Source organism: Eucalyptus grandis, chromosome 1 (assembly GCF_016545825.1).
Source record: "Eucalyptus grandis isolate ANBG69807.140 chromosome 1, ASM1654582v1, whole genome shotgun sequence".
NCBI lineage: Eukaryota > Viridiplantae > Streptophyta > Magnoliopsida > Myrtales > Myrtaceae > Eucalyptus > Eucalyptus grandis.
This window is the reverse complement of record NC_052612.1, coordinates 8,897,229-8,924,419: the sequence shown is the minus strand read 5'-3', so window position 1 is coordinate 8,924,419 and position 27,191 is coordinate 8,897,229. Positions and strand designations below refer to the sequence as shown.

Sequence of the window (27,191 nt, the reverse complement as noted above, 5' to 3'; positions counted from 1 at the left end):
AATTGAGTAAGCAAGCATCTCTACATGACCCATCGAAAAGGCAACCTGGACACATCCAGTATCAATGTAAAGGAAACCAAACCGAGAAAGTACTCTATTGTATTATCCGACTAGATAAGACAACATGGAATAGCTATATTAATTTATTCTTTTTGTGCATGCACCGGGGCGCACACCCACCCCCTCTTTCTCATTAATTACAAGCTAAGTCAAAAAGAAAAAAAAAAGCACCACAGAAATATCGTTGATTTGCACTATCACTTAAAAAAATATTTTTGAGGACTCGCTAGCTTGCTGATAGTTACGGAGCCCACGGGCCTAGACAAGCAAGCTTGAGTGCATGCGGATAATTCTTGTGCCACGAAACGCATGGTGGGTCGTGAATTGGGACTCGTCCTCGTGCACGCTAGCGCCATTGTGATGATGAGTACCACTTCGTCGGCTAGTTGGCCGGTCGGAGGAGAAAGACGTGGGTCGAGCACATCCCTTGGTAGCAAATTTGGGTCTTCTGGTGATCTCGATGTTTGTATCCTTTGTAGGGAAGAGAAAGATCCCCTGGATGCTTCCCCATCATGATCTCTAGTGTAGCTACTCCGAAGCTATACACATCGCATTTATCTGTCACTCGCATCGTAACTGCTAACTCTATTTTTCAAGAAGAACAATGAATCAATGTTATGATCACAACCAATATACAAAATTCCAAATTTCTGTGGTGCTCTGACATAAAGCACTTTTCACAAATATATTCTTCCTCTTGTTAGAAGTCTTGTTAGAATTATTCGACAAATGTAAATTCGAGATGTTAATTAGAGCTGTTTGATCAATCCTAGATAAAATGTACATGCGAAATGTATGGTTAGATTTGATCATGAAGCTTACCAGGAGCCATGTAGCCATAAGACCCAGCCACTGTTGTCCAATTTGACGAGTTGAAATTCAAGAGTTTCGCTGTCCCAAAGTCCGAAAGTCGAGGCTCGAAGTCCGACTCGAGCAAGATGTTGTTGAGGGTTATGTCCCGATGGACAATAGGTGGGGAGCAATCATGATGCAAATAGGCGATCGCGTGAGCCATGCCCTGAACAATTTTCACTCTTGCACCCCAGTCCAGTTCAGTTCCTCCTTTTCCTCCATACAAGACCTTTGCCAAACTCCCTCTCTCCACAAACTCATAGACCAAGTAGATGCAACCCCTCTTGGAACAGAACCCGTAGAGCTTGATCACATTGCGGTGTCGGACCTCGGTCAAAATGCGGATCTCGTTGTTGAAACTCTGTTGGTTGACTGTGGGGACATCGCTGGATTCTGATGCTTTGAACTTTTTGACAGCGATGATTTGGCCGCTGGCCAGTTCAGCCTTGTAAACACTCCCGAAGCCGCCCTTTCCAATGCAGTACTTTTCGCTGAAGTTGTCGGTAGCCTTGGCGATGTCATTGAATGTGAACTTCCCTTCCCTTTCCCATATGATCGACTCAGATTTCTCGTACTTCGTTAGACCATTAGTCTCTTCATTGAGTTCCTTGTTTCGCCGCTGAAGTGCTAGAATCACAGCAGTTAAAGTCACCAGAAGTTGTATGCCCACAATTACACCAATAAGAACCTTTTCCCTATGGTCGGTCAATTTACTGCTATTCCCACAAGGAGATATTCCCGTCGCGTTTCCACGCAAGCTCGGATTCCCGATAAAAGCACTTCCCAGTGCTTGTTGGAAGATGCGACCACTAGGAATCGTGCCTGTTAGCTCATTGTACGATAAGTCTAGGGAGATTAAACTAACCAAGCTGGTGAGAGCAGCTGGGATCGTACCCGAGAAGTTGTTATGCGAAAGATTGAGATTTTCCAGCTTCATAAGCTTTGCTAAATTGGATGGAATTGATCCTGCTAGTGAGTTGTGGCTCAGGTCTAGGAGGATCTGTAGCTCAAACAAATTCCCAAGCTCCGGCGGTATGACACCCGACAGATTGTTGTTGCTCAAGTTCAAACTCAGTAAATGCTTACAATTTGCTAGCTTGTCTAGTATGCTACCGCTCATTGTGTTCTTTGACAAATCAAAAAACTTTAGTCTCGATAAGTTTCCTAATGAGATGGGAATATCTCCGGCCAAATGGTTGTTGCTCAAGTTCAGTCTCAACAACTCCCCTAGATTTCCCATCTCGGTGGGAATTTTCCCGGTCAAGTCATTGTTGTGCAAAGTCAGGACACGCAACTGAGACAATTTCCCAAGCTCTGGTGGGATGCGGCCGGCAATTTTGTTACCATCTATCTGCAAATTCGTGAGATTTTCACAATCTCCCCATTCTGCTGAGAGATTCCCAACAAATCGATTGTTGCTGAGGCTTCTAAAGGTCAGATTCGGATAAACTCCGAACACGCTCGTGAGATCTGCAGTGAACTGATTGCTGTCTAGACGGACTCTCGTTAGCCCCGAACAATTCCTCAAGCAGTTGGGCAGCCGCCCAGTAAATTTATTCCCATTGACCGTGAGATATTGAAGAGCAAAGCCGCTGCATAATTCTGGCGGCAGTTCTCCGGTGAAACTGTTGTCCGAAAAGCTAACGTATTGCAGAGAAGGGCTGTACTTGCCGAAATCACGTGGTATTCCTCCTGAGAAATTGTTTGTGAACAAAGAGATTGACTCTAAGTTAGCAAGGCGAGAGATGGTCTCGGGGACCTCTCCATAAAGCTGGTTCGTGCTGAGGTCGAGAGTGATCAACCGTGTGAGATTGCCGACCTCCGGCGGAATAGTCCCATTCAGGTTGTTGGAGAAAAGCTGGAGGAGCTGCAAGTTGCTAAGGTTCCCCAATGTCAAAGGGATTTGGCCGGAGAGATTGTTCTGTGAGAGGTCTAACTCGAGCAGATTCTTGAGGCTCCCGATCCCAGTAGGGATTGAGCCAGAGAGCGAATTGCGGTACAAGTAGAGGTAATTGAGCTTGGTCAGGATTCCAATTTCTGGCGGAATTTTCCCGGAAAGAGAATTGTTCTGGAGCTGCAAAGAAATGAGTTCTGTCCAATTCGTGAAGAAATAAGGCGATAACTCACCAGACAGGTGATTATCTGAAGCTCCAAATTCTGACAATCTGACCAGATTGGACAGAGAGAGAGGCAGCTCCCCAGAGATCGAATTCTTAGCAAGGGCTAAGAAGGTTAGCTTAGAACAAAGACTGAGCTCGGAAGGGATCGAAGAGTTCAAGAGGTTTAGGTGCAAATCGAGCTTTTCAAGCTGCCTCAATTGACCAATGGAGCTAGGGATTGCCCCTTCAAAGGAATTGTTGTATATCTCAATCATCTGAAGCTGAGACAGCGATCCTATGTCTCCAGGTATAAGACCACTGAACGAATTGTTAACAATCCGGATCTCCTTCAGCTGGGAAAGTTTTGATATGTTTGAGATCAGTCCCTGGAGCGAATTCGAAGTGAGGTTAAGGTATTCAAGGTTCACCAGGTTCACATACACAGCCTCAGGGATTTCACCGGTCAACATGTTTTGCGACAGGTCCAGATATGTCAGGTTCTGGCAATCAGCCACGAAGCCTGGAAATTTGCCATCGAGAAAATTGTAGAAGAGGCTCAGGTAAGTCACCGATGGCATGGTGGAGAATTTCGACCAGTCAGGAGATTCCAAGTAGTTTGATCCAAGATCCAAGTGCCACACCTTCTCGAGATTGCTGATCTGGTAAGGAATAGTACCATTGAGACTGTTATTCAAGAGGCTCAAGTACTGAATCTCTTCCAATTGGCCTATCTCCGGTGGTATGCCACCTTCGAAGAGATTGCTACCCAGGTCCAAGAACCTGAGCTTGGAGAGATTGCTGATCAAGGACGGTATCAGGCCCTTGAGATTGTTGTTGCTGACGTCAAAGCGGGTCAGGTTCGGGAAAGAAGCGAAGTTGAGCGCATGGAGTGTGCCACTGAGGCTTGAGCCTGAGAGGCTGATCTCTGAGACTGACCCGCCATTGTTGCAGGCAACACCAGTCCAGTTGCAGAGATGGGTGATGTTGGTGAGTGACCATGAGCTCAGAGAAGGTGGAGGAGGAGAGAGAGAGTTCTTCCATTTGACAAGAGCTTGTGCCTCTGTGGTTGGTGATGGTGAGGCCTGAAATGGAAGCAAGAAAAGGAGACAGAGGAAGAGCAAGAGAGGGAGAGTTGCGTTTGATTTTTTCATGCCTAGCAAGATGCTACTGGACTTAATGAGAGGTGAGCTTGTGCCTCTGGGTTGCGGGTCGATAATCACTTACGAGAGGTGAGTTGCATTTGGTGGTGTTTTGCCCACCCCTTTTAAGGTGGTGCGTACCACTGCTTTTTCTTTCGTGCCAACTTTGATACGTCTGATTTACTTTATTATTTTTTTATTCCGATGTGATCAATGGTACAACTGAATTTCCCTTTTTTTCAATTATATCCTCACTTTCAACTTTTCCAATGTGCTTTTTTTCTAATCGAATCTATTAGTTGATGGTTGAATTGATCAATGATCATTAGCCATATTAGAAATATATCATCTGATTCTGTGTAATATTATGATAAAATAGATAGACATCTTGTAAAACCTGTACATAGGCTCTCCTATTGAACATTTAAATATACAGAAAATTCTTCAATTCACTTTTTCGCATTATTTCTAATTTGGTATTAAAGCCACTGTTGTATGAGTGAGTGACCATTAGTTATGCAGTGCTATAGCAACGTTCCCACTGCCACCCCAGTATCCATTCATTACCGAATCACCACCCTTGATTGTTGTTTAGTTAATCACATTGCTTGTTTTGAAAAATGAACACCGTCATCAACTGGCTACCCTTAAACGAGTTAAACCCTGAAAATTCATTGCCAAATAGACTCGGGAAGCTGCCGCACTTCCACGTGTGATGCCACTTCACGGTTCCAATTACACCATCGCCTCCAAGTGCTTTTTCCGAAGTCATTAGTAGGATATTTTCGACAAGAGCCACCAAAACAGGCTCCTCATCCTCTGACAAGTCCCACCCAGCAAAGACCGTCGCCGGAAGAGCCGTCACGCGCCCTCACGTGTCGTCCAAGTCCTTTGCGTGTGAGATCCACATGCCTGCGTGCCTCTCACGAGCACTAAACAAGTGACGTCATCCCCCATGTCATTGCCAAATTTTAGCCAAGTTGTCCGCCACGTGTCTGCCACGTTAGCTTATGATTGTGGTCATTGACCGGCGTTGACCAAACCGATTTGCCTACTTTTCTAATCGGTTCAACCCGTCAGAATGATCGTTGGTGTTTTCAAACAGGTGCCTAAGCCATCTCGACGTCCTAAATCTGTTTTTAGCCTTATTTTATCAATATCAGCTCTGCATGTATCGATTTTCTTCGAACTCATCATAAAAATCTATTAGGTTTATAGAAGTATTTTGCATATAATGGAAAAATTGGACGTTACAATAACCATTTGGACCATTGGATCCAATTATATTTTATAGGCTCAATAATTATCTACTTTTTTTTTAGGATGCTGACTTTGGCATTACGTCACTAGTGCTATTTATGCACCTACTCAGATTACCGATAAGACCGAGGAAATATTTAATGAACGCTAGTATGATTGGGATAGCAAGAATCGCCATATTCTTACGTGGTTTCAAAACACTTTGATTCCTTCTATTAGACTCTAGTTTGATTGTCTTAATACAACAAAGGAAGCATGGGATCTGCTTGTCAGCCAATATGCTATCTCATATATTGTCCATCAGCATCAGTTGTTAGTTAATATACATGACATGCATCAAGAGATAGATCTGTCTATTAATGATTTTTACTCCTCCATGCATTCATCCTAAACCCCGATTAGGACAAGAATTCACCTAGAGGTAGTTTAAGCATACACCATATAAGACTTACCTTGCCTCAGCACCTCCCTGCACGTCAGTACAGCTCATATAACATATGCATACAGTACATGCAATCAATAATTGGAATACTTCAACTCATATATCAATCAATCACAAGAGTCTCGATTATAAGGCCAAATCATTATAACACGTCACATTCCGTGCCACACAATTTCATTCCATAATCAAGCGTGGCTATCTCACTCATTCAAGCGTTCCAATTAATTATGACCCCATGGTCATAGCCAACTAAACAGTCGACGGTCATCCGACATAACTGGGCGTTATCCCGCTTCGTCGGGTACGGTAACGTCTACATCTAGATGGCATTCCCGAAGGAGCATCAGTCAAACCTCCATTGCTACCAGCATCCGTTGACTTGGGGCATTCCCGAAGAAGCATCGTCCGGCGTAAACGCATCATGACAGATTCCAATAGCGATCACACGCACATCCAATCTCAGCCAAGGACATCGTGCTTTACACTCAAATGCCTCAATTTCAAATAATGTACTTGGCCTATTTTCTTCATATTAAAAACACATGATAAAATAATTGTGCGTGGAGACACAGTCAAATCAAATCATAAAGTGTGATACTCTTTCATTTTAAAATTCCACAATTTCTATGGTACTAAAAACATTTTCGACGTCAAAAATCGACACCCGGTATTTTCTAATTAAACACCAAAATTTCATATTTTTGAAATAATAATTCAAAAATCAACACCAAGCACTCAATTGCACAAATCGACATAACGATGACGATCGGCACGAAAATTCGACAACCGGCTATCCCGGTATAATTTCCACTAATTAATAAATAATTAAATAAATTACAAAATAATTCAATAAATTGTAAAATAATTAAATTAAACCACTTAACTAAATTAAATAACCTAACCAAACTAATCTAATTGAAATAACTAATTAATCTAACCAACCTAACTAATTTAATCTAATATTCTAACTAATCCACCTAACTAACTTAACTACCTAGTTCACTTAACTAAATTAACTAACTAATAGTCACCCTAACTAAATCAATTAATAAACCAAGCTTAAGCCTAAACTAATCCTCTATAAGTGCAATTAACCCCTAATTAGAGTTTAGGAGGTCAACTCACTGGTTTAGCGCGAAAACCAGTTCACGACGATGGTAGCATGACGGCGACCAAGACTCAGGTCTACGTCGACGCCAAAGGAGGGTCGGAAGGGGTTGAAAAAGGCCAAGCCTCAGCTTTAAGCTGAGGTTCGGCCTTGCTTGCTGGTCTGTGTCGTTTGAACACGATGCAGAGACGAGTAGAGCTGTTCAGTGGCGCGAGCAGGGGCAGACGGCAGTGGCTCGGACAATTGGAATGGCAGACGGCTGAAGCTAGGTGGACATGAGGAGTTGGCGGCTCGTGGACGGCGACAGGCAGCCAGGTGTTGTGGACGAGAGCATAGGTCAAGCGGGCGACGACACGCGGGCTGGCCTGGGCTTGCAGGTGGCTTGCGAGGCGACGAGCTACTCGAATGGGTGATGTGAGACTAGCGGCTTCAGTGAGGGGCTATGCTGGTTTGTTTTCTCTGGAAATGGAGGTTGAAGGAGATGAAAATGAAGAAGAAGCTGCTGCTAGAAGAGGGACAAGGAGCCTTGAAAGTCAAGCTTAAATATCCAAAACAACTCAAGTGCAAGTCCCATAAGTCTTCAGCCATATCCAGCATCCATTTTCCCCTCCCAAACTTCTCAAACAAGCCAAATTTGAAGGCCAAAACAGCCTTTGGCAGTAGCCCTACGAATTTGCACCCATTCACCTCAATTTCCTTTCAAATCCTCACCAATTCAAGCCCAATTGGTGACCAAGAAATCTCCTTGAAGTTGCCATGCAATTTCCACCATTTCTCCACAAATTAATTAAATTTGGTGGCCCAAAATCCAACTAAAGAGGCCCCTTCGAATTTCCTTGAATTTAATTGGCAAATTTTGATTTTTCACTAAAAAGCCAGGGTCGCCGAAAATTCTTCAAAGGATGAGATGATGTCCTAAAAATAAATCGTGACACGCTCGAACTTTCAATTCCTGAAACCGAGTTCAATTTCATGATTAATTTCAACCGGGATTTTAGCATGACCTAACCTACCGATTAGCTTTTAGGTATTTTATCGCATTTAACCCGTGGTCAATAATTCTCGATCCATGTTTGTGCATCTTCGACTCATCGGCGACCGTCGGTTATTGCAAAAATCTCAAGGTTTCAATTACGAGCACAGGGTACATAATCGACAGAAAAATCGGTTTAGTGACGTTCGACGCGAATTTTGCAATCAGGTGGAATCACCCACTATTTAATCACACTCTTCTGTTGAATCGACCTATCTCCGGTCTCTAATCGATTATAATGGTGCCGTATTGACCATTGCCGATTAGCACGATCGAACAGTCGATTTCTGATCGAATTTTCAAGTCTGTCGCGATTATATCCCTTAACAATTTCACCTAATAGATTAGTTATCTCGTGAGTGATCAATTCAGAGAAAAGGATAATACATGTGTTGATGAAAAGCCCATTTTATTTAATTGAAACAGAGTCGAAAATCAGGACGTCACAATCATTCATGCTTCTTGTCTAAGAACTTCCCAACAAATTGGTCAAGCAAAGTGTAAACATAGGCATATCTTAGATGTTGTATGCACTCTTTTTATCTTAGCCTCTTCTTTAGAACAATTTTAGAGAGAATCTAGTCATACTGCCATATATATATTATTAATCATATTTTGTTACTTACTATAGGTAACATAACTCTTCAAGAGTGCTTTTATGGCATTGTATGATCTTCTTCAAGTGTTTGGTAGTGCATGTTTTGTGCATCTACTTCTTAATGAATGCACAAGATTAGAACCCGTGCTCGCTCGTGTTGCTTCCTTGGGTATGGTGTTGAGCATAAATGGTGTAGATGTTGGGATCCTATCTTTAACCTTGTACGCTTGTCTCATGATGTTATTTTTTTGGAAATACAAGATGTTCTTTATTTCTCCGTCCTTTTGAGTCATCTCCATATATTTGCTTCTTCACCAATCCTTCAGTGGAACTATTTCCTAAAGATGAGACACTCGCATCTTCATCTTGGGAGTTGTCTTCTTCTAATCTTGACGTAAATACACTTGGCAATTCCATTTTGGCTGATCATGTTTATGCCATTTGTTGATTCTTCACCTTTAGTGATACCTTCTTCTCCTTTTCGTCATTTCACTCGTGTAAGTCAACCTTCTATTTGGCTTCATGATTTTCATTGTTTTTCTACTATTACCTCTTTTCATGAGCCTCGGATGTATGGAGAATACATCAATTCTTCTGGGTCGTGAAATAAAGGGAGGGGCACATAACTTTATATTTCCCTGTTAGTGCAGTCGGCCAAAGAAGTCAAAAGTGGAAAGTCCAATTGGACTTGGGTTGACCGAATATGGATGCAATTGGTTTCTTGATTCAGGATGAGATCGCGCGGAAGGAAAGAAAGTCCAAGTTAGACTTTTGATTTGACCGAATTCCACTTTGATTTGCCTTTCTTTATCTAGTACGCGAATGGGTTATTTCTAACGATTTGTTGCACTTTTTAAGGGAGTGCACATTCGAGTATAAATATATATATTTTGTGGGTTGCTCCGTAATTGCGCAGGAAGAAATATTGAAGCGCCATTTCCAAGCGAGTGCTTGACGTGGGTTATTTTGTGGGTATTGTTCGTAAATTATATCCAAGAAAATACAAGTATTCAAGCCAGTTAAATCTTATGAGTTCAAGATTTGTGTGTAATTTCATCATGAGATTAAAAGATTATTCAGCAATGAATCGTCTGCCAGGTGAGTTACTACCTGACTTCTTCACGAATTGGACTGAACTTTTTTCTCTGGAGCTCCGGAACAATTTTATCTATGGGCAAATTCCTCCTGAAATCGCAAGCCTGACCAAGCTCAAATACCTCTCTATTCTCAACAATTCGCTCTCAGGGATTATCCATCCGGAGGTCAGGAATCTCACATCGTTGACCTATCTCGACCTCACCATGAATTAGCTTTACGGAGAGGTCCCTGAGACGATCTCTCGCCTTGCTAACTTACAGTGGATCTTTTTGTGCACGAACAATTTCTCCAGAGGAATACCACGTGATTTCGGCAAGTACAGCCATTCTCTGAGCGATGTTTGCTTTTCGGACAACAGCTTCACTGGAGAACTGCTGCGAGATTTATGCAGCGGCTTTGCTCTTCGATATCTCGCCGTCGATGGGAATGACTTCACGGGGCCGCTGCCCGACTGCTTGAAGAATTGTTCAGGCTGACGAGAGTCCATCTAGACAGCAATCAGTTCACTGCAGATATGAGTGCGTTTGGAGTTTATTTGAATCTGGACTTTATAAGCCTCAGCAACAACCGATTTGTCGGGAATCTCACGGCACAATGGGGAGAGTGTACAAATCTCACGAATTTGAAGATAGATGGTAACAAAGTTGCTGGCCACATCCCACTAGAGCTTCGGAAGTTGTCTCAGTTGCGTGTCCTGACTTTGTACAGCGTTGACTTGACCGGGAAAATTCCTGACGAGATGGGAAATCTATGGAAGTTGTTGAGCCTGAACTTGAGCAACAACCATTTGGCTGGAGATATTGCCATCTTGTTAGGGAACTTATCAAAGCTAAAAGAGAAGAAACGGAACAAAATCAAGTACCAAAGAGAAGAAATGAATTTGGCTGCTGCTTGACAAGAAATTCAACTAGATAAAAGAGAAGAAACGGAACAAAATCTGCATAGAAATGGATGTTGCAAGTACCAAAAGTGAAAAGCCATGTGTGTCTGGGAGGGAAAAAATTCTTGGCTTCAACTTGGAACACGAGTTATAGCTTAAGCCCATATATCACAGCCACCAAAAACATTTGGCTGTAGATATCCTATATGTACTGCTCCCTCTATTGCCAACTCTAGTGTCATAAGGCATGTAGTTCTAAAGCAAGATAAATCGCCTCTTGCGATGAGAGAGAGAATCAACAGTAGGATAGGTAAGTTACTGATTTGTCTCGAAGACGATCTGCGAGTTTTATAGCATCAGCTGGAATGGAGTTTGGAGAATTAGATGCCGCATCGCAAATAACAGTGACAACTTGCTTTCTCACGTTCTCATCATAGTCCAGCAGTCAATCGCATAAGGCATCTAACAGTCAAATTAAAACATGTCAACAAATTTTAAACACAGATTGTCGTCAAAAATTTCACTAGTCATCCCTTACCAATTATTTGAGAAGATTAAGCTCTAGAAGGATTTCACAGCAGGAAGTTCTTGACATGTTCAAGCACAGACATTCTTACTTCAACAGCTTTATCAGTCAGCCTCTTCAAGAACTCTGAAAAGATTGGCTGGAAAGGCTCAGTGATAGCATGGCCTGGAGTGGAAAATAGGTCTCCAACTAGTATCACAGCTTGTAAACGAACTTCTAGCTGGTCCGTCTGCATATAAGAATGTTACAAACTGAGAAAATATCCCTCAATTTCCTATGAGGCTAAACCTCCCGAGTCCACAATGTAATACATTGTATCACTCTCAAATGAAAATCATGCAAATAATGTTACTCTACTGATAGTTCTTTTCTTAAGCCGTTGAACATAGAGAGTGTGCAGGTTCCTCTATATGTGCAACCGATCAAAAAATTAATCCAAAAGCATAGTAAAAACTGACCACTTGAGCAGGCATCCCAGACAACGAAACGCTTGAATGAATCGATTCGTGCACAGCAGGTTTCTAGCCAAAAAATGAGTATGTGAAAAACACAAACAAGAGGCCGTAAGTCATGCATTACCACGAGATCTCCATTTAGATCTCCATTTAGATATGGGATGACTCCTGACAATATCTGAGGAGCACATTGATAGACATCACATATAGCCTTGTGGTAGGCAATTTGATTATTCAAAGGCTTGCTATCTCCAGACATCAATGAAACAAGAAGCTGCTTTATACCTGGTTCAAGTTTTGCTTCACAGCTCTCTACAACATTCATCGCAAGCTTTCTAGCAGCTCCAGAGAAATCCCGAAAATGAAATTGCAAGAAAATCCATTCTCCTCAAGATAGAATGCTAGGAAGATGACATGTAACAAGATACTAAACAGCAAGACAATCAGCTGCAGGTACTCACATTTTTGTTTTGACCTAACACAGACAGTAAAATCAGTACAAGATCCTTGGGTATATCCTCGAGAATCAACTCTACCGTCCAAGCAATTACAAAGTGAAAATCACCTCTTGCAACGAACTTTAGAGAATCAAAAGAGAATGATACCACAGAGCAAAGGGAGACTTTCGAACGGCAAATCGACATAACAATAGCAACAACAAAGGGAGACTTTTGAATGGCAAATCGAAACTTCGGGAGAGGAGAGGAATGCGGGAGAGCAGAAAGGCACAGGCATGAAGACGACTGCACGAGCCGATCTCAATACCAGAGCAACGAGGAAACCAAAAGGCCAGGAAAAGAAAGAAAAATGAAAGAGCAGTGACACCAACCAACTAAGCAGAGTCCTCAAGAGAGTATACCTGAGGATTGACAAGTCAAAGGATACGACCAGTGGCGAGACAAGCGGGAGGAGAGAGAGTGCAAGAAGACTGGGACGGCGAGAGTTGGCAGCGTCGTCAAACGGAGCAGCAGTGGTGTCACGCCCCGATCCTCCGAGCGCGCGAACATCCCACTCTGGTCGATACAAATGCGACTTCCCAGGACACGTCGCCGACCCATTCAATTTTATTGCACATGCGGAAGCGAAACAAATCCCCTGACAACATTTAACTTGGGATAGAAAAGCAGGCACTCAATCACAACCAAACAAGCTTTCTATAAACACATAGGTTTATATACAACACTGGATGGTCTACAAAATAGATAGGCTCAACAACTAAGGAACTGTCCTATGACCAACTTGTCAGACACGTTCACCGATTCTTCAGCCTCCACCTTCCGAACTCCAAGACTTCCGGTCCTCCACGACCGTCATCTAGGGACCTGAAATATTATCCCACAACCGGGATGAGACTACGTCTCAGCGAGTCCTACCATCTAAAACTCAATTAGGGAGAAAATACGCCTCAGGGCGCTCTAGCCACACAAATAGAATAGCGGGCTTACCTCGCCTCAGTCCCTTTCCTGCATGTCAGTACAATTCATATTCAAGCAATGCTCGTACAAGCTGAAACTACCGACACTTATATCGGTCTATCAATTCAATCAATCCAATCATTCGCAATGATTCAATTCAATCATATTATCTATCTTTCCATACCGTCTACCAAACCAGTCGTTAATACGACATATGCTTTCCAAAGATGTAGCGGATAGATAATATAATAGCTCGCCAGAAGCTGCCGCAATATTCATATAGTATACTATAGCTCACCAGAAGCTGCCGCAATATTCAATATAGTATACTATAGCACACCAGAAGCTGCCGCAATATTCAATATAGTATACTATAGCTCACCAGAAGCTGCCACAATATTCAATATAGTATACTATAGCTCACCAGAAGCTGCCATATATATATATGTATATCATAATTGCTCGCCTAAGCGGATACATATATATAAACCAATGCTCGCCAAGGCTGATCATTCAATAATAAACCAACTCATACCTCAATTCAATCAATCAATCAATCCAATCGATTCAAACTGGTCATACAAACCAATTACAGTGCTAAAAGCTAACACCGGGTATTTTCAAGTTAAATACCACAACTTCATCAATATCACTCAATTCCACACTTTTAAATACCACACCGGGTATTCTCTCTCTCTTTGGCCCCACCATGACCTCATGGATGATGTCACAATCCACTCACCCAATCCTCCACAACCTCTTCCAATGGTTGCAATTTCATTTTCCGCCGGGGTCCAATTCTTGTACACTTAATTTAATCAATTCTCAATCAATTCCATTCAATTGAAGCTCAATTAAATTAACCCATGTGTCCTCGGCCTTCTCATGACATTTCCCCGTCAAATGATCCAACTTGCATCCCGAAGATTCGATTAAAAACGGCCCTCTGACAGTCCCGAACATAAACGGCCTTACTTTGCTTTTCTGCCAAAAATCTCGGTTTGTAGAAAAATCTTCTGGAGATGAGTCGACATTCCTAAAATGAATTGTGACTTGACAGAACTTCCAATTTCTGTAATCGGGTTCAATTTCACGGTTAAATTCAATGCGGCGCGACTTTAGCGCGTCCTAATCTACCGGGTAGCTTTTATGAATTTTCTGTGCAATTGACCTGTGGTTGATTATTTTCAAGCCACAAAGTGCATCTTCAACACATTGGCGACTCTTGATTGTCGTAGAAATCTCGAGGTTTCAAATACGGACACAGGGTACCAAAACGATAGAGAAATCGGTCTAGTGCCGATCAACAAGAATTGTGCAATTAGATGGAATCACCCATACTGAATTACATGGTTCTGTTGGATCGACCTATCTCCGGTCTCTAATCGGTCTCGTGCTGTAATGACCCTTGCAGATTAGTACGGTCGAGCAGTCGTTTCTTGGTCGAATTCTCAAGTCTATTGCGTTTAGATTCCTTAACGGCTTCACCTGATAGACTAGTTATCTCGTGAGTGATCAGCTCAGAGAAGAAAGCTATAGACGCGAAGATGAAATGCCCGACTTATTTAATTGAAACCAGAATTGGAAAATCGGGATGTCACAAGTGGCATCGGCGGCGACGTCATGGGTCGTGACGGTGGCATCGAGGGTGGTGGGCAGCATTGGATCATTGCTGGGGCGTCGCAGCTTCGCCGAGAGGAAAGAGAAGGAAAAGTATCGGGGACGGGGAGAGAGAAGGAACATATTGAAATCAGGGATTTTGGGTTTAGGAACCCGATTCGGTTCCCATCCCCCTGTTCCCTATGAAAATATCACAATGTGATAAAAGAATCAATTAAAAAAGGTCCTATAATTGAATTTAGGAATTCGATTGGCCTTTAAGAACAGTCCTTCAATTTGTGAAATTTTCTTCATTTTATTATTTAATAACTCATAATTCTATTTTGGTAACTAAATATTTGCAACTTGAAAATTTAAAACAAACTTTTCAAGTAATTAACTATTATTTAATGGATGAAAATGGGAGAATTTTGAATTTGGTTCCAGCTCCTATAGGAGCCGGGAGCAGAACCAAGAACCATCGGTATTGAAAAAATAAAACCAGGAACCAGAACCTCCCTCCCTAGAATCAAGAATCAAATCGGACCCACCAGTCTGGTTCTCCAATCCCTGTTCTATTCGGGAACCGTGTTCATCTCTAAATCTAGCAAGTCAGTTACCCGATTCACTACGCAGAAGCCTACCTAGTAAAGTAGGGCCTAGGTTAACTTTAGAGGTCTTGTTAGTATTAAGCTTGACCCAACCAGTTGGAGGGGCAGCCCAACCCACAAGCTTCTCTCTTTTCTCCCTTTGAGGAGACAATCTATGTTTGATCAACTGAGTCGATATAATGTCTTTAACATAATTTAGAATTAAGCATAAGGGTTCTTGGTAAGACAAAAATCCCTCTTAAATAATCATTTATTCCCCAAGTTCCAGAGGTGACCAGTTATCTTGAACCCTAATTGATGAATCAAATAGGTTTGTCATCAACCATCAGTGTAGATGTTGGGTAAAGAACTTAACCCCGAATCTGCATATTTTCTCTTGACCAGAATATCTCCCCTCCTTTCAATTTCCTTGCCCTTTATATACATCTGTAATATGGCTAGTTTCGGCAAAGAAATTTTTTTCCGATTCCAATGAATACCACTAGCCTTTCTTCACCGAGTTCGTGCACCACATGGAATGAATAAACCAAGAAAATCCACGGCTTGCGTCTTGTATTTCATCTGATGCGAAACCGCGTCAGTCCGTATTGTGGGGCTAAAAAAATTGAAGCATGAGATTTCGAGCCTCCCATCTTATGGCATTTCACGTAGGTTCACGAAATAACTATGAATGCAAACGCTATATTGATATTTTTGTTTAGAGATTACATTTAATCTCTAATGTTTATTCAATAAATGACTAAGTGAGAAGATCAGAATTAAGGTGTGAACATTATGCCAACCCAAAAGGCCTACGTGACATCCTACATGGAATTGAGTTATATATCTCTCAATCATCGCACCCTATCACGCATGGTTGATATAGCATTTTTGCCCATATTGGGACCCGTCACTCAACATAGTCCTATCTTCTATAGCTAGGCTTTTGATGTTTGTATTCTCTTTGAAACATGTTTACAATTGGGTTAATATTACAAAAAATCACAAATTGATACACCAATAACAAATTTACCTTGAACTAATTTTTTTTATCACAAAACTCCTCCAAATTGGTAAATGTAGGATATAATTACCCTTTGTTAACTTTTGTCAAATATTGCCGTTAAATTGCTGACTTGGATGCCATGTGAACTTGGGGTAAGTCCACGTCAATCAATTAATAGATTAATACTATGAAAAACTCCAAATTGGTATGCTTGTAATAAATTTACCCCAAATTGGTATACCCATGGCAAATTCATCCCAAACTAGTCTATGAACCACTAAAAACCTAAACTAGTACACACATGGCATATTTACTCTTCATTAGCTTCTATCAAGTTTTACCATTAAATTTAGCGAGGACTATAGATCGTCTTCCTCTTCATTGAGTCCTTCATCATCATCTTTGTCTAAGGTTGTGGAGATTGCGAACGCCATTTAGCTAGAAATCTTAAGTAACACTTTTAGTAACTCTAGTAGCACTCTTGACAAAATGGCTTGACCAAATACCGCTATCTAACCTAATCACTGCCTAATGTGACATCTCGTATAAGAACATTAACAAAGGATTAAGCCCTTTTGAGTTTAACTGAATGTTTTGGTCAATACTCTCTTTTCACGGTGATCATTCTTTTCATAGATGTCATGAGATAATTGTTAGAATCCTAAATCCCATTCAAAAGAGACTACTGAGCATTTGAGGTGACGACTTTTCTTGATATATATAGGTCCATGAACGAAGCAATTGGACCAAGTTGTGTTGTAAAATCAAGTTTATTTTACAGATTTCTCTAACATTGCCTCTATATCATCAATCCTAGAATTTTGTAGTTAATAAACTTAGAAGAAAATTTAGGTATTGATGTTATAGAGGCGATGCTAGAGGAATGTGAAAAATAAACTTGAGTGCAAATCACGACTCAGCGTAATTGCTTCATTCATCAACCTAGATTTATTAATAAAAGTTGTCACCTCAAATGCTCAATACCCTCTTTTGAATGGGATTTGGGACTCTAACAATTATTGCATAACACCTGTGAAGAGAAACTATTTATGCTTGCATTGAAGGGAAAGTATTGACATGAGGTCAAGTAAAACTCACGAGGGCTTAATCTATCATTAATGTTCTTACACAAGATGCAACATTAGGTAGTATTTACGCCATCTAATGGTACTTAGTCAAGCCATTTTGTCAAGAGTACTATAGGAGTTACTAAATGTGTCACTAAAAAGCTCTCGCTAAATGGTGTTCACAATTTCAATGAACTTAGGCAAAGACAATGAAAAGGATAATGATCTAGAGTTTTCACTAAATTTAACAGTAGAATCCGATGGAAACTAATGGAAAGTAAATGCATCACATGTGTACCGGTTTGCAATTTTTGGTGGCTCAAAAATTAATTTAGAGTAAATTTATTACAAATGTATTAGTTTGAGTTTTTTTTTGTGCTATTAACTTGTTAATTGATCCACGTGGACCCACTTGCATCCCAATTAGCAATTTAACAATAATATCGACGAAAGCTGACGGAGGATAAATATGTCATGCATGTATCGGTTTAAATTTTTTTGTGACAACAAAATTAACTTGAGATAAATTTATTACTGATATACCAATTTTTTGTTTTTGGTATTATTACCCCTTCTAAATTTTAAGTAGGAATATTCTAGTGAATATAAAATACATCGTCCCTTCGAATGATAATATAAAATACTTGCTTTGTTTTCCTCTACATTTTTCGATGGCCCATGCAGTGATACGTGCGGGCTCAAATTCTAGCCCTAAAATGACTTTTTTCACAGTCGGATTTTTATCTGTAAGTCATTTGTGGATGGCGTCAAATGGGCTGACAAAAATCTGACCTCTAATACCATTAACATGGACTTTAACTTATTAAGGTCGGGTGTAGAAAAATGCCAGCTCTTTTTAATTTTGTCGTCAATCACAAAACAAAAAGAATAGCATGATGGTGATTAGACTTCTCAAATTTTTTCTTACCCTTCATTTACTCAATGTAGAGTATTCAAAGACGAAGACGTTCGCATGACTTGTTAATTGAGTTTTCTCTGCGAGTTAGAGATCATATGATGTCAAAATTGAACCATTTTCTTTTAGAACAATTTTCTACTAATCTATTTATGGATATGACAGGCCCAACTCCTATATTATTCTGGCCAAAAGAATTCGTAAAAATTTAAAAAGAAAAGGAAAATAATTGATACCTGAGTGTCCCACCAAAAACCCAAAGCATTGCTTTACATCAAGACGTGGAAATATAGGCAACGTCAGGTTAGGGCTACAGTTATTGCGCGACAGTTTCCTCAAAACAATATACTAAAGTAATTCGAAAAAGATAGATAGTTTTTCCTTCAATTGATCTAGAAGAAATCTCCCCATCATTTGAACTATTTTCTCCTAAATAGAGGAAGAGTGGGGCCTCACTATGTTGTCTGAACTTGTTAACTAATTTCCATATCGCAGTAGTAAGTTTGGTGCGGTTTTGACGCTTTTTGCCTTTGGGGGTCGATTTTGTTTGAAAGAAAACTATTTTCGAGAAATTGTTTTTAGACTTTATGGTTATAAATGATGGAAAACTAATCAATTTACGGAAAAAATTCTCCATAAACTAAAAACTGACAAATTTAGATTGGGGGAAAAGCCACTTTTACATTTCTAGCAAGAAGAAAATTACTTTTCTTAAACCACCAAACAAATGAAAATGAGTCATTTTACTCAAAAATAATTTCTATGGAAAATATTTTCCTTTATTAGTGAAACAAAGTCACCCTCAAGTTTTGTTTGTTTCATGGAGAATATTTTCATGGTCACATTTCCCATGACACGAATGAAGCCTTAGTTTAATTTGAGCTGTTGGATTTGTTTAAATTAGATAATTTCAGGTTAACGTAAATCCCAATGTAGAAACACAAGGCTTGTGATTTTAAATAATAAGGACTTCGCCTTTAGCTTCAATAGTGTTGGCAGAGCTCTCTGGTGCTAATTCAATATGTTTTTGTTAGGAACTTTGGCATCTCATACTTGATGAAGGATTTGCTCTTAGTGTTGGATCCATGCTCCTTCAACATATTTTTGTTGTCTCTGTAAGCCGATGATATTGAAAATGCTGATCCTCAACGTGCACCTACCAAACGCAAAATCGTAGCTATAGACGAAGATCTCAACTTGTGTTCATCACTAATGATGATGTGAGATTTTATGATCGGCCGCCAATTCTTTTGCTTTGATGCAATACGGATCTATTCTACCATACTTTGATGATTCTTCTTGAGAGTTTGGATTGTTTTGCAGCTTTATAGGCTTGCTTTGTTATAATGATCTCAGGGATTATCAACATATCTTTTTCCATATCGTTTTAGAAAGGATTGAATTTTTTTTTTTTTGGACAAAATATTAATATTCGATATGATATGTCCTCAATTGGAGATTTTATGAAATGCCCATGAGACGGTGAATGGTCAAGAGCCAAGAAATGGTCAAAATTCCAAAGCAAGGAAATAATTCAGAATTCCAAAGCTTATATAGAAACTTTTGATAATTCCCTGGTCAAAAAAATTTGCAATCCTCATAGAAAACAATAAAAAAAATTCGTAAATTATGTCCATTATGACACATTTTTCTTGATTTTCTTTTTTTGCAACATAAAAAATCTCAAACTATGTCCATTGTGACATATTGACCCCAATCTTTTTTCTTGTGACATAAAAAACCTCAAACTTGTACTTATGTGACACATTTAGCAATTTTTTTTTTTGCCAAATTTTTTCAACTTTCCTTTCCTACTCTTTCCTTATACTTCTTACTTTTATTTTTTCCTTTTTTCTCTATTTCCTTATGTCAATTGCGAGACCTTGGCAATAGTCAACGAGGGCATCCGGCCTTGCCTAAGGCCAGCAACTTCCCTTGCCATTGCCAAGGCCTAGGTGATCGACCGACCATCGCCAAGGCTCGGCAACTGGTGGAGGAAAAAAAAAAAAAAAAAAAAAAAGGTAGGAAAGAAAAGAAAAGAAAAGAAAAGAAAACGAATAAAAGAGAATAAAATCTAAAAAAAATTTAAAATGTTGCAAAAATCATCCATGTTATCCACGAAGGTGGCCAACGTCTACATTAACGATTTTCAGCTAAAATTGACCGGAGTGGCTATATTAGCAAATCGTTAATTTTATTTTTTTTGACTAAATTAGTCATGGTACAATAAGTTTAAGATTTTTGGATAATATTTCTAGTCATAAGTCAATCAAAATCAAGCAAGGATAATTAATATAATCAAATATGAAGCCAAACTTGAACTTGTACGATTAGGGAGAAAAAACATCGAGATTGGTTTTACGAATCCCAAGAAGGTTGGGAAGGTAACAGTTTTATTCAAGGAAGTTTTCATCTGAAGTCATTTCCACACTATAAATGGCCTGGTTGAAAGTTTTAAGGCTGTGTTTGGTAGTCCGGATTTGAGTCTGGATAGGATAATTTGTTATCATATCCAATGTTTGGGAATGTCCACTGGATCGGACAAACCCGGATACATCCGGATAAAACGCCGGATAAAAAATCCAGGAGAGGGGGTGGGATAAGCCCGGATTGGATAAGAATTTTTTTTAAGAAAGGAAAGAACTTAACAAAAAGAGAAGATATCATAAGCATCTACGTCAAATGGATGCCTCCGCCTCTCCGATTCATTGTCAGCCCTCTTCTTCCACTCCTTCTCCCATCTTCGCATCTCGCTGTTTTCAATGGTGGCCACCGCAGAGATGGCCACAATTCCTAGATCTAGGGCTTTTCCATGGCCTTTAATTAATTGAATTTTCTATTTTTTAATTTTATAATTTAATTGACTATCATATTTATTTTTTAATCTTATCCTGAAGTGCTCCAAACACTTGATAGGATTAGATATGTCCGCATTTATTATCCAGAGGATTTAATATCCTACTTTATCCTATCATATCCTGATTATTATCCCGACGACCAAACGTAGCCTAAAGGTTTAGTGGTGCGACTGGAAGTAGTGTGATAATTGAAAGATGCACCGGCCCATTTAGAGGGGCCGCAAGGGACCACCATGCACTTCATTTGGCTATGATCATCCATCACTCAATTCAACTGTCGACTAACAAACAGATTCGATTAGAAAAGAGCAAATTGAAAAAGTCAAAACTAAAGATATAATAGAAAAAGAGGAAATTCATTTGTGGCATAGATCATGACGGAATAAAAAAAAAGAAGATAAATAAAATCAGACGCATCAACGTCGGGACGAGGAAAGAGCACAACGAATCAACACACCACCTTAAGAGTGGTGAGCAAAACAACACCAAAGGTCGCTAATAAGTAATTATTGACCCCCAAATTGACTTACATTTCTTGCGTGCAAGAGGGTGTTAGATATATTACTACTTATGATTACTATATAGTATTAGGGTAATTACAATTCATATTAGTTACAATATATTCATTTATATGTAAATTGGCCAATACAAACATCTCTTTTTTTAGAATGGATTATGTCATTTCTTGTTCAGTTGTTCCTAATCAAAGGCAGGCAACCAAGCTAATGTAAGCATAGAGAGTCAAGTAGAAGATCTTTTCTTGCTAATCTCTTAATTAACAAGGACCAATACTACGTATGTGCACATTTGTCTCATCGGAAAATTCTCCATTGAAATAATAATTTTTCTAAAAATAATCATTTGTGTTGCTTACAAAAAATATATGAACGAGAAATATTTTCGTCATCAGTGAAAATATTTAATTATAAACTGTCGTCGACAATGAACTTTAGTATAATATCCCAAAAATGAGGGCAGAGGAAAACAACAAGGAATATATCAAATATAAAACATGGGGCCAATAATATTGCCACATATTATATGACGCAATTTCCCCGGACACACTATTCGTTCATTTCCAGATAAATTAGTTTAACATCAAATAGGGTCCAACCAAATTAACCTATATTGATCCATTTTTATGTAATACAATTTTAGGAACTCATATCTATCACAAACCCAACGCACTCCCTACCCAACTGGAGATTCAATTTTCAGCAATTTTTTCCCTTAAATATAGAAATAAACATACTAAAAAATAACCAATTTTAAATAGAATACACAAAAAAATTGTCAAATAAGAAATTACTAAAAATAACTCTTCCAAATAACTCGCATTTTGAATGCATTAAGAAAGTGACCACTATTATTTTTCGGCAGTCATCGTCACACCATTAGCAGTCACATTAATGTTGTCAGAAATTTTGGAAATTAAAAAAATGAATTTGAAATAAAAATTATGTTAGGAAAAGATCAAAAAGGTTTTTTTCCACCAAAAAAAAGAACATAATAGACATATAGAAGAACCAAAATCCATCCAACCATCTCCCGTAAAATATTTTCTTTGCTGCAACAAATCTAGTAATTATCCGTTGTTATGTTCTCAGGGGAGCTAATTGGTTGATTGGAACTTTGTGTTCGTGTCTCTAATTTATAAAAAAAAAATGGAGAGCTGGTTGAGGTAATAATTACTTTTTCTCTTCTTTTCAATCGTGCATTGCATCATCTACATATCTAGAGCAAGGTTTAAATTGATAGGATTTCAAGTTGGTGGAGCATAGACGCGATTTCAAAGTTTGCATCTTTTGAACATGGCCGTCAATTATCAATCTTTCTACATATGTGTTCAAAGAAAACCAATTAACAATCCAAAGACCAAGCTTATTTAATATGAAGTCTTCTTCATGTTAGACCTTTTCAAAGGGGTGACTATGCATATTAATTAATCAACTAAATCCTATACTTCCATCTGGAGAGGCCTCTAGAAGCACTCAAATTTTTCCAAGCAGACCAAAATTGCATTTTGGGCCAATATGTCACGCCCCGAACCTCGAGCACGCGCACATCCCACTGCGGTCGATAGAAATGCGACTTCCCAGGACACGTCGCCGACCCATTCTTTTTAATTACACATGCGGAAACGGATAAATAATCCCCAGACAAAACTCAATTGGGATAGAAAAGCAGGATCACATTTTTAAAACCAACCACATACTTTTTATACATATCAAACCAATTCATTTACAGGACTAGGCTATTTACAAAAGATCTATAGAAGATCAGTCCTCAAAAACTAGGCTGTCCTAAGATCAGCTAGACAGTCCATTCGCCAGCTCTTCGGTCGGGATCGGCGAAGTCAAAAAGATCCTCTCGGCGACCCTCACCGGTCTACCAAAAAGCTCCGGAGGATCCGCCATCTAGGGACCTGAAATATTATCCCACAACCGGGATGAGACGATGTCTCGGCGAGTCCTACCCTCTAAAACTCAATTAGGAAGAAAATAAGCCCCAGCGTGCTCTAGCCACACAAAGAGAATAGAGGACTTACCTCGCCTCAGTCCTTCCTGCACGTCAGTGCAACTCATACGTCGATAAATTCATACTATATATCAATTCATATCATCTATCAATTCATACCATCTATTCATCCATTAATAAATCACGGCTCACACAAGCTGATATAGATGGTAGCTCGCACAAGCTGATATATGCATAGATGATAGCTCACACAAGCTGATGTATGGATCGATGCTCTCACAAGCTGACATATATAAACCAATTGCTCGCCAAAGCGGATAATTCAATAATAAACCAACTCATATCTCAATTCAATCAATCAATTAATCCAATCGATTCAACTGGTCATACAAATCAATTACGGTGCTAAAAGCCAACACCGGGTATTTTCAAGTTAAATACCACAACTTCATCAATTTCACACAATTCCCCACTTTTAGAATTATTAACCATAATCATCAATTACTCAATTTCTCAATTTAAACATACAATTAACACAAACCGACCGCCTTTGCTGCGATCAGCGTGAAATTCTAACGACCAAGGCCATCCCTAAAAATTTTCGAAATTATTAAATAATTAAATTTAATTCCGAAAATTAAATAATTAAATATTATATTATAATAATATAAAATAATAAAATAATATTTAAAAATTCGAAATAATTATTTAATTAAAAATAATCAATTAGGGCTTAAATTAGATTACACTAATTTAAACATACTATTAGCCCTAATTAAACATCCCTTAAACTAATCATACAACTAATCTAATTTACATTAAAATAATCTAATCTAACCACCTAAACCTAATTAGACTAATCTAAACACCCTTAAGCATGATTAACTTGCTAAGCAAGGTTTAGAGGATAAACTCACCGGTTTTGCGCGCCGGTGAGTTCACGGCGACCACGACACCAAGGCGGTCGATAAACCCCAAAGCGGCGACACCAATGGAGGCCGGGAAGGGCTTGAAAACGGGCCATGAAGTCTGGAACTTCTTGCTGTCTTCTGCTTCTGATCTGGACTGAACTGCAGAGAAGAAACCAGCAACTTCAACGGCGAAAACGGGCTGATCGGAGCTCCGGCGAGCGGGTGGCTGGCAACCGGCGGCTCCCGGGGGTCAAGGAAATCTTATTGGAGGTTGGTCTGGGTGGAGGTAGGGTAGAAATGGGGAGAAAATGGCTAAAAACCGCGAAACGGGCGGAACAGGAGGAACCAGGCGAGTCCAGACGGTCCGGCTGGCGGCGGCTTCGGGCGACCGTACGGGACAGCCGGAGAATCGTTCCGGCGAGCGGTGAGGTGCTCCGGAACGGGCTGGATGTCTTCTTCGCGGCGATAGGTGGCTCGTTCACTGATTCAACCGGGAAGTTAACTTTTTACTCGGATCTTTGGCGAAAGGTCGGCTGGAGCAGAAACTGGAACGAGGGGAAAACAAGGGGAAAAAGAGGTCCGGCGGGCAAGAGAAAGCTTCGGGCGGCTCCCAGGCGGTGCTGTGGCTGTCGAACGGCGAGCTAGACGGCCAGAGGACGCGGGACGAAGGCGAAGCAGCGGCTGGACTCGCGGTTGCACGGGACTGGACGCGGCGAGCAAGCTAGCTGCTCCGGTGGGCTCGCGGGGCTTCGGACGGCTGCTGGTCGCTCTCCACTGGTTTCTCAAGCTTTTTCCCTTCCTCAACCATGGAGAAAGCTGCCGCACGAGGGATTCAAGGAAGGAGAAGCTTCAGCTGAAGCAAGGGGCCCCCAAGAGCTCTTCTAGCTTCAACACTTGTCAATCTCTCTCTCTCCTGTCCCCACCATGGCCGGCCCACCTTTCAGCCTCTCTCTCTCTCCTCTAGCTTCCCTACAAGCTAGTTAATAGGTCCAAAATGTGGTGTGCCAAGGGGATTTCGAATTTTGAACACTTGTTCACTTAATTCATTCATGCCAATTAATTCCATCCAATTGAAGCTCAATTAAATCAACCCATGTGTCTCGGCCTTCTCATGACATTTCCCCGTCAAATGATCCAACTTGCATCCCGAAGATTCGATTAAAAACGAACTTCAATCCCGAACAAAACGGCCTTACTTTGCTTTTCCGCCAAAAATCTCGGTTTGTAGAAAAAATCTTCTGAAGATGAGTCGACGTTCCTAAAATGAATTGTGACATGCCAGAACTTTAAATTTCTGAATCCGGGTTTAAAATCACGGTTAATTTCAATCTGGCGCGATTTGAGCGTCTAATCTACCGGGTGGCTTTTAGGAAATTTTCAGTGCAATTGACCCATGGTTGATTATTTTCAAGCCATGACATAATCTTCGACACATTGGCGACTTTCGATTGTCGTGAAAATCTCGAGGTTTCAAATACGGACACAGGGTACCCAAACGACGAATAATCGGTTCGGTGCCGATCGACGAGGATATTGAAATCAAGTGGAATCACCCACACTCTAATTACATATCTCGAGTCGAATCGACCTATTACTAATCTACGTTCGATTCGACAATAAGTCGTAATGATCCTTGCAGATTTATACGGTCGAACAGTCGGTTCATGGTCAGATTCTTAAGCCTATTGCATTTAAATTCCTTAACGGCTTCACCTGATAGACTAGTTATCTCGTGAGTGATCAGCTCGGAGAATTGAACTATAAGCGCGTCGATGAAAAGTCCGTCTCATTTAATTGAAAACAGAATCAGAAATTTGGGATGTTACACAATAGCTGGCCGTACCCATTACAAAGTGGATGTAATTGATAAGTCAAAAGTCACTAAAAATGTGATTTATGCCTAACTTCCAACCCATCAATAACTAAGATTGGTGAATGTTCTCTCGAATTAGGACTTTTGCAAGTCAATAAATACTTTTTTTGAGGAATGTGTTGTGCCGTATAGATCATTGTACCACTAGCCAAGTTCAAAATTATGAAAACTTACGGTGGGTGACAAATCACTAATCAATTTCAAGCAATCACTTGTAAAAAGGTTTCAATAGTAGGTGATCAAAGGTTGTTGAAAAAGAAAAATCAGGAAAAAAAATTGATGATTGAAAGGACTATATCGTAACTTTTAAAAATATCGAGGACTTGGACCACGTTTTCTAAATGGTTTAGAATTTCTAATGTAAATTTGTTTGAAATGCCTAAGCAAAAAGAAAAAAATAAAAATAAAATAAAGAATGGACGAGTAGAAGATAAGACAATCAATATTATTTCATGTGTGAATTTACAGATGAAAAGTCAAATCAAATATCAAAATATAAGGAAGATTATCGGGACAAGACTTGATGGGATGAAAGGCTAGATGATTTTCCCACTATGATTTTATGTTGAAAAAAGACTGCCTGTATATAAATATATAAATACATAATGGAGAATATTCAATTGGTCGGTTAGTAATTAATTGTACTGAAAATAGTTGCACTACATCCTTTTCACTTTAAAGACCAAAGGACTCTTCTTAGGGGGCATTTTATTTGAGAGAATTATTAAAACATACCAATATTTTTGTTGCAAAACCTAACATCATAATTATGGGAGAAAAGCCAGATCCTATACATGAATGTGAGCTAATCATGCTGAAGTTTTTGTGGTTTCTTGTTTGTTTGTTAGAGCTTTGGCTATTCTATTTTTTTAATTAGATAATGAAGTTAAAAGAGTAGGACATTTTCCACACATCATGAGAACACGGC

At 39.8% G+C, this 27,191-nt stretch overlaps 1 protein-coding gene and 1 long non-coding RNA gene across 2 annotated transcripts; both read right to left on the bottom strand.

The window, feature by feature from the left end:
• Nucleotides 1-257: 257 nt before the first annotated feature.
• Nucleotides 258-4,162, bottom strand: LOC104455353 (MDIS1-interacting receptor like kinase 2). The gene is given in 3 exon segments (XM_039316306.1): nucleotides 258-547; nucleotides 550-645; nucleotides 883-4,162. Coding segments are annotated over 3 exon segments (3,666 nt in total).
• A 6,806-nt stretch (nucleotides 4,163-10,968) lies between these two features.
• LOC120292400 lies at nucleotides 10,969-12,516 on the bottom strand. The gene is made up of 3 exons (XR_005550201.1): nucleotides 12,410-12,516; nucleotides 11,108-11,324; nucleotides 10,969-11,031 (listed from the first exon to the last, which is right to left on the bottom strand). It is a non-coding gene; the product is annotated as an uncharacterized LOC120292400 (long non-coding RNA).
• Between the last annotated feature and the right edge of the window lie 14,675 nt (nucleotides 12,517-27,191).